Source organism: Xiphophorus maculatus, chromosome 8, assembly GCF_002775205.1.
Source record: "Xiphophorus maculatus strain JP 163 A chromosome 8, X_maculatus-5.0-male, whole genome shotgun sequence".
Taxonomy (NCBI): domain Eukaryota; kingdom Metazoa; phylum Chordata; class Actinopteri; order Cyprinodontiformes; family Poeciliidae; genus Xiphophorus; species Xiphophorus maculatus.
The window spans coordinates 13,389,455-13,397,442 of NC_036450.1; the positions used below are offsets into that span (position 1 = coordinate 13,389,455).

A 7,988-nucleotide genomic window follows, 5' to 3' on the forward strand; every position below is an offset into this window, starting at 1 on the left:
ATATATAAAAAAGGACAATTCAGTCTAATCATACAGACAAATTTAAAGTCAAGTACATAATTTCAACAGATTCCAGTTGTAAAACAATACAATGAGGCTCAGTTAAAATAAACCAGAAATGTCCAGTGAAATAATAAACCAACAGCTATCAAACTAACAATGTGTTTCACCTTCGTTATGTGCAGAAGATTAAAGCTGCAGACGAACAGAGTCTTGAGCCAATTAGTAAACTGACTTACAAATGCTGGCAGCTCTATAGTCTCAGTATAGATGCAGTCGCTGCATCTATAAGGTTCTGCTAAATTAGGATTTCACTGGGTCACAGAACGTGATTTCCTAACAAATCATCAGAGAGATTTGAGAACAAAATAGACTTACTATGTAATAGTTTGACCTTTAAATTTAACAACTCTTCAAATTTTCTGACCCGGAACCAATTTTATTTGAAAGACTTGAAGACGCGACCTTCATTGTTTGTTAATGAGTCTTACCACCATGTGTTGAATTACTAAACAGAAGATAATAGCCTGTAACTATACTGGTTTTCTTCTTTGTCTCCTGTCTGGACATCAGCTTTCCGGGAGGTTGTGGTTTTCATGGTCACCCAGAAGTATTTTGCTGTAAAGCTGCTGTTGGTCTTCTTTAAAAGTATCCTTCACTTTGGTTCGTTTCAGTCCGGCATCCCTGGGTGAGCATATATGAATAGAAAAGGCACTGTCACTCAGAAAATCAATGTTAACGCCATTGTTTCCCATTGACCCTGAAGGGAGCAATTAGAGTTTGAGCCGCCGATTTAGCTCTAGGGATACTGTCAAAGATAAAATTCCCAGTAATGTATTTCATGAACTAAGGCCGGTGTTCTGCACTATTATTACTGTCCCCATAAAAATGTGAAATGAAAATGATAAATAAACTAAATGACATTTAAATAAAACAGTGACTTGCCATATGAGGTCCACTAGCCCTCCCTGGGCAGCTATGGCAGCTTTTACTCGATTGGCGAACTGCATGGCGTCCTCTCCTTCCTTCAAAGGAATTTTAAAAAGAAATGAAAATAAAAAGAAATCCTCCTTTCTTAATGAGACTTTACATACTTTGAATAATGTACACAGTCATATTAAAGGTGATGTTATCCTGTCTTTATGTTGAAAACATATTGGGTTTTTAACTTATACAAGTCATTTTAAGCTCCTGAAAAAAGGAAATGGGAAGAGATATTTTATATTTTATTGCCTATTCAAATGGGCATATTTTGAATTTTCATTATGTCATTAAAATAACTGTTTGAGGTATTCACCTTCCTGTTCATTGGTGGCAAGTACCAAACGCTGCAGACGATGGCCCAGCTGCTCATCATCCTCAGAAGGTATCCCACCAAACCAAATTTACTGCTGTTCCAAAAAGCATCTCCAAAGCGAGGATCATACTGAAAAAAATGTTTTCTCTCAGTGACTGCTATGAACAACATGAGCGCAGCAGAGAGCGCTACCTTAATGGCGGCAGGATAGATGGTGCAGCCGATTTCGAAGCTCCCCTTCCTAAACATCATCACTGATGTGTTGTTGACACAAAAACCTGTAAATGAAATAATGTGAGGATTTTAAAACAAATGTTTGCAAATGTAGCAAAATGGAATTGTTTTTGTTTGTTTGTCTTTAAAGCACTTTTTGCAGCTTGATTGAAGCATTTTTTTAAATGACTCTCAAACATTTCTTAAAACAGCACCGTATACACACTGCCTACTTTATCATAGGTACATCCTGACAGTACAGTTAGATCTTCTTTTTGCTTTCTGATGACAGATTTGGCATCTGGTGTGACTTTCTGCTATTGTAACTAATCTGTTTAAAACATGTTTTTGTTGAGATTTCTTTTGCCTAATGGATATTTTCTTCTGTTTAGACGATTCCCCTTAAACCTGAGAAAATGGTCTTGAGTTAAACGTTAAGTACATCAACAGTATCTGTTTAAAATCACTTTAACTCTGTCTTTCTGAATTTCAACAAGTTGTCTTCACCACATCTCAGGTTGCGGCAAATTTGCTATTTTTGTTGACAAAAAGTTGAAAAGATTTAAGAGACAAGCAGTCATGTGAAAATGTAATTAACAACCTTTCTTTCTCTCTCCGTTTACACATATGCAGATATAGAACAGTAGAAAGGACCATTCATTTGTCTGACATTGGCTTGGAAGTGAAAAATATCTATCTGGAGAAAAATAATAATTTTATGTGCATAAACATCATTGATATCTTTTTTGCAGGCTGGATGTTACCATAGCAAGCACTTTAACAGCATGCTTGCTATGGTTAGTACTGTTGTCCTCCAATGTTAAGTATTAAAATATTTTTTGTTTTAATCTTAAGCAGTGTTTTGGTACTTAAAATTAATGTTCACATTTAAATGTATTTACATATAATAGGAGAATTGTGTTTAAGGTCATTTAATATTTCATACAGTCAAACTCCCCTGATTATGTATCTAGTTCTGTAGGATTTCCATGCTCACCTTCAGGGAAGATGAGGACAGGATGTTTGTTTTCATCTGCAACATGATCCTTGAGCCTGAAATAACACACAAAAAAACCTAAATTAGAGGATTTTGTTTGTGTTATGCTACTCATTTTAAGGTAATTTTTTTTGTAACAATGTATTTGTTTATTTTCACTTACACATAATATTTTTGAGCTATTTTCACTGTAGTAGAAGTGGGCAGCTTATATTATTTAATTTGGTGAAAGTAGCCAATCACAAGATCATATGTACTTCTCTCCTTTTAAAAGTGAATAACGCCATCAACTCAGAGACTAAATAAATAAATAAGTACAATTATTTAAATGTACCAATCAGTTTTAAGACTCTTTCTTACACGACGCTGTAATTTCTGTAATGTTACCTTTTGGCCACTAGGCGTCTGTCTTTGACTTCATCTCGCTCAAACCATATATGAGGAGAGGACTTTGCCATGGCTCTCTGGATCATTCCCAACAAGCCTCCGTGTAACTGCCCAACCTGGAGATGATTTCACTTTGATGAAGATTTCACTTACTTCATTCCCAAGCTTTTAAAAATACTGTACTTATAACTGACACCCTAAAAAAAAAACACACACACACACTTCAAATTTCATACCAAAGAGTAGCAATGGTCATTGGCCAGGATGATCCCATCTACTGGTGTCGTGTGATTGGCCACGCAGATGCCGTCATTCTTTGGTTTGTTTTTCCTGCAAGGCACAGACAGAGAAATTATCTGGATGTCTTGCTGAAAGCTTGAGTCCAGCTAGGGAATCACTTTAAATAAACTCTACTAATTCTGATTAGCAGAATGGTCAGATGGAAAGAAAAAGAAAGTGATCAAAAAATGTTTTGCCAAGGCAATATTTAAAATTGTTTGGATTGTATGTAATACGATGATTCTCCTCTGGAGTGAAGAAAAGTCAGTTGAAGGCCATAAAAATAGACGCACCTATGTTGAATGTTGATGTTCCTCTCACTGCAAATGTACCATTGTTGACTCTGTACAGCAGTATTGCTCTGCAGTATTTTCAGTAAGGAAAATTTGTTTCAGAACATTAATTATCCCATACCTGTTGTGATAGGTGATGATTCCAGTCAGAGATCTAACACAGAGGCGATAACCCATCAGATGCACCTTGTCACTAAGGTAGGTTCTCAGCCTAAGGTCATACACAATGATCAGTTTAGATGGAGCCACACACATGGCTAACAATGTCAGGTTTGTAACTTAGTATCTACCAACATAAACCTCACATATTCATGTTTGAGGTCTTAGTAGAACTCACTTTGTGCAGGGTATTAATCCCACCACGGTACTTAAAACAATAAACAGAAAAATACCTGTGATAGCCACAGTTACTCTGCAAAACACAAAATAAAATGGTAATTTAAGACAGGTAAAAAATTTATTCTAAACCTACTTCTTTGCCTCTCTGACCTGAAAGGGAGCAGTACACCATAGCGGATTAAAACTCCCAGAATCCACAGGGCTAAAACTTTTAGACTTATGTAGCAGAAGTTGTGGTTGCTCCTGGTGAGCAAGTTCCAGTTTTCCAACTTCTGGGCCGAGAAGCGCTTGGTCACATCATCATCTATAATGTTCTCCAAGGCTTTCCGACAGAAGAAGAAAACATCAGCCAGTTCAAACCGTGGCTCCAAACAACCAGCACTATGTCGTAGATCTTGAATTTCCTGCTTCAAAGTTGAATCTGGGACTTTGACTATGATACCTTAGCAGAAAAAAATTATTGTAAAGTTTCATAGAGAAAGATACGTCAGTACATAATTGGTTTGTGACTGAAATGCCTTTACCATTGGTATAGTGTTTGTAGAGTTGATGATTCTTCTCTTTTGCCTTTAGCTCCATTTGTAATGTTGTCCACTAAATAAGGACAAATAAACAGACTGCCATCAAAAACCTCTTCAGGTCACTAGACTGGAATCATAGTTGGAAATCTAAGGAGAAAATGTGCAGCAGAAGGTAACGGTGTGATCAAAGCAATGACATCAGACAGCAAGTTTTCTCTGGAGCACAGCAATGCTCCACAGAAGGCTGGGAGCACATGTTGATAAACTCTATTATGGGCCAATTTTAGCTTCAAACTCTCACTAGCCAGCTTGTCAGTTGGAAAAGTGGGTCATAAACTTGAGGGAGGATAGTTCTGCATCAGATATAAGAGGGAGAAATTTACAGATCCACTGTGGAGTTGGGAAACAAACACAAATGAATAGATATAATGCTTCTATTAAATATAACTATCTGGGATTAAATTGTCCAAAAGATTATGCATAAAAATGGAAAGTACAGCATTTTGTACAATTTAGGGACAGTACTGGTCAGAAAATGACATGTATTACATACAGAAAAGTTTCATTCTGAGACCTGGTTTCAAAACGTGCCGCTTTAAGAAACTCCGGTCACCAGTATCGTGTAAACGAACGGCTAGATTGCAACAAAAATGTTACCATTCAAGTGGCTTTCATGTCAAATTACTCAAAATCTCCAAATCAACCGGTAGTTTTCTTCCAATCTCCCAAGATTAACATTTTGCCACAAATCTGGTTACTTTCGCTTTAAATACAAGATCAAGACAGAGTGTATGTAGCTTCCACATATGTAGGTAAAGCACAGGGACTAAGCTTGTTCAAGAAACTGCATCGGGAACAACTTCCCAGGGATCTGAGATCGCTACAATATCAACACCAACTCAGATGGTGGTACTGAGGCTGCAAGCCTTTCTCTCAGTGGGGAGGGTGTTGAGATAAGTCTTTTTAAATATAATTCTGTCTCTCAAAAAGAGAAAAAAAGAGAAGCCAAATGTGGATGACACCAAGGCAAAACTGCATGTTGCTGGAACCTGAGTTTTTTCATAAAATTTTTCAGCTCAAATGCAACACAGTAAGCAGGAGGAGGAGTGAGGAACCTTAGCAGGAAAAACTGGTACGATTTGTGAAAGTAATTAAGTGAAGAACATGAATCTTTCTTCACTCAAGATTTGTGGGATTAGAATTGGATTTTTGGCTGAGTGATAAGAACTCAACTCAGTTGCTGTCAAAGTTATCAAAAATAGCTCTAGAGGAGTCACAGGTGAGATGGCTGAAGTGACTGCAGGTGGTGTTGTTGAACGTGATTTTTTCCCAAATAATTTTGTGCTCCTCTTATCAACACAAAATGTTTACTTTCTAAAAATTAAATAAATAAATCCAAAGCAATTCTTATTTTTTTCTCTTTCATTCATGTAAGAGGAATCATTGGTAAAAAGGAAAATGCAGTGGACCACCTATTTGTGGTTCATTATCTGCAAATTCTCCTATTTGCTGATGAATGTTTTTTTCGTGGAACATAACTCCAACTTACTTGTGGAAATTTGCCTATTTGGGAAAATATTCAAAAGAACATTTCGCTTGTAGCTAATCTAATTTCTTTAGCACTGATTGGCTGTTCTCCCAAAAGCAGAGACCACTAGCTTTTATAATAGTGCAAAGACAATTTCAACTGTGGCATTAATGCGGATGTAACCGGGTGGTCTATAACGGTGTTTATATAAAGTGGCTGTAAATTCCCACCCGTTTCTGGCCCTTGAACGCACCATGCCCCGTTTCCCCACCTTCACTTCCGTTTGCAGCATTGTCGGGCTCATTAGTGCGTATATAGGCACCAGGTGTGCCCGCCAGGTATGGAAAGTCGGATCCATTGTGGTGTGCAGTTGGATCTGTTGGATGAGCGCTGGCGCCAAGATTTGGATCCTGCACATTTGTGCTGATGGTAGGATAAATGGATTTTTGTCATTTGTGGTTCGTTCTGTGCAATGTTAGGTCGCTTTTTATATTGTTGCTACTATCTTCTGACGTGCTTTCTAATTGCTTTTAGGATGCATTTCAGTGGTTCTTTGCTGCAGCATCTGAGGGTACGCTGTTGTGTGGCTGATTAAGGTAACAGTTTTTCATCTTGCCTTGAGTGGTTTTATTATTGTCAGCAGACACCTTGCCTTTATTTTTGGTATTGCTGATGTTGCATATTGTGCTCTCACCTGGGTGCATTTTTTTTGATGCTTTGGGTTAAATGAATGGGTTGAGCTAAAGAGCTGGAGTTGTAGCACAGGCTCCACAGAACCAAACGGTTAGTTCATATGTTTTGTTTTTATGAATTAGCTGATTGGGCGCAGCGTCATAGGACTGGGCTGACTCAACCTGAGACTTGTTTTTTTTCTGTGTTTTGTCCAACATTATTTTGTGTGTCATTAATTTGCAGGGTTACTAATTTGGTTTGCAGTTTTTGTTTAAGTCTCAAATTGCTTCTAGTGTCCTGAGTTGCTGTGCTCTTATGGGTTTTAAACTAGAATAATGTCTAATTTTAATATTGTAAAAGAATGTATAAATAAAATATATTTTGTATACTATTTCTGTTTCATCATTTTAAGCCAGACCTACCTGGGTACTTTTAATTGGGAGACCTTAGGCTACTTGATGAGATTTAAGAAGTCTACCAGTTGGCTTTAAGGCCACGTCCTCTGTCACAATCCGGGTTCTTCCCCCATGTTACACATATAAAGGTATTTTTAGTGTTGGGCCCATTAAAATAGACTGCTATAAGCATTGTTATAGGAGATCTAAAGTATTTGTTTTTTATGTGCCATTTAAAAAGTAAAAATGAAGAATCTTTGATTCCAGTCATTTCAAACCGGAGACACTTCAAACTCACCTCAAATATACTGAGAAGTATCCTCACGTAGTATTTATGGATCCCAAAAGGAAATCCAAATACAGCCGGCACAATTAGGAAGCCAAACACAAGAGTCAGCCACACATCGGTGAATAGGCCAAGACATTTGGAAAGCAGGTCGACGGGCACCGTCAACCAAGCCATGTTTTCAGAGTAGAAGGAGAAGAGATGGAAACCGCCAGCTTTACCAAAAGTCTGCTGCTCTGTTCATAACCATGATGACTGAGTCAGATATCCGGATTTAACAAGGTAGATCTGATTTTAAAAAAAGAGAAAATTAAGATAAGAAACGCATAAAAACAAACTTTATGATCTCAAGCTGTTTCTAGATGAGAAATAAATTAAATTGTCTGGGAAATTTTCTTTTTATACCTTTATGGGCAATTAAACCTTTTTATAATAAGCTCACAGCAACACAAAGTAACACACAATTATCTCCTACCGTCTGTCGGATATGAATTTGTACCTGAGAGGATGACAGATGATTAGTTGGTGCTCCGTCTACGAGAACAAGGGAATCTGTGCTGTTTGCTTTTCAGACAAGCAGCAACAAGTCGCTGCAGAAACATTTGGCAACAGGTGGCCAATGAGAGCTGCTGTCACTGCGCTGTCGACTGGGAATAAACCTTAAATCTGATTATGGTGGATTTACTGTGCTCTGCAGCAAAGCTTTTTTTGTTGTGGCAGAAAAATTAGGAAATTACCTACATTTTTGTTTTTAATCTTTTTTTGATTAAAAGAAAAAAAA

The 7,988-nt window shown here is 37.4% G+C and overlaps 1 protein-coding gene across 1 annotated transcript; it reads right to left on the reverse strand.

Annotated features, from left to right (window-relative positions):
• Positions 1–27: 27 nt before the first annotated feature.
• Positions 28–7,847, reverse strand: LOC102224451 (glycerol-3-phosphate acyltransferase 4-like). Its single transcript, XM_005812816.2, has 13 exons — positions 7,707–7,847; positions 7,220–7,495; positions 4,330–4,399; positions 3,956–4,247; positions 3,804–3,878; positions 3,588–3,677; positions 3,131–3,224; positions 2,895–3,010; positions 2,508–2,563; positions 1,490–1,575; positions 1,298–1,426; positions 946–1,025; positions 28–684 (listed from the first exon to the last, which is right to left on the reverse strand). The coding sequence occupies exons 2-13, from the start codon at positions 7,382–7,384 to the stop codon at positions 570–572; spliced, it is 1,368 nt and encodes a 455-aa protein (XP_005812873.1). The 5' UTR covers positions 7,385–7,495; positions 7,707–7,847; the 3' UTR covers positions 28–569.
• Between the last annotated feature and the right edge of the window lie 141 nt (positions 7,848–7,988).

Coding starts and splice junctions, on each gene's coding strand:
- LOC102224451 (XM_005812816.2), bottom strand. CDS start 7,384: ATGGCTTGGTTGACGGTGCCCGTCGACCTGCTTTCCAAATGTCTTGGC. Junction 3,011..3,130: donor ATGACCATTGCTACTCTTTG/GTATGAAATTTG, acceptor AATCATCTCCAG/GTTGGGCAGTTACACGGAGG. Junction 1,427..1,489: donor TCTATCCTGCCGCCATTAAG/GTAGCGCTCTCT, acceptor CATTTTTTTCAG/TATGATCCTCGCTTTGGAGA.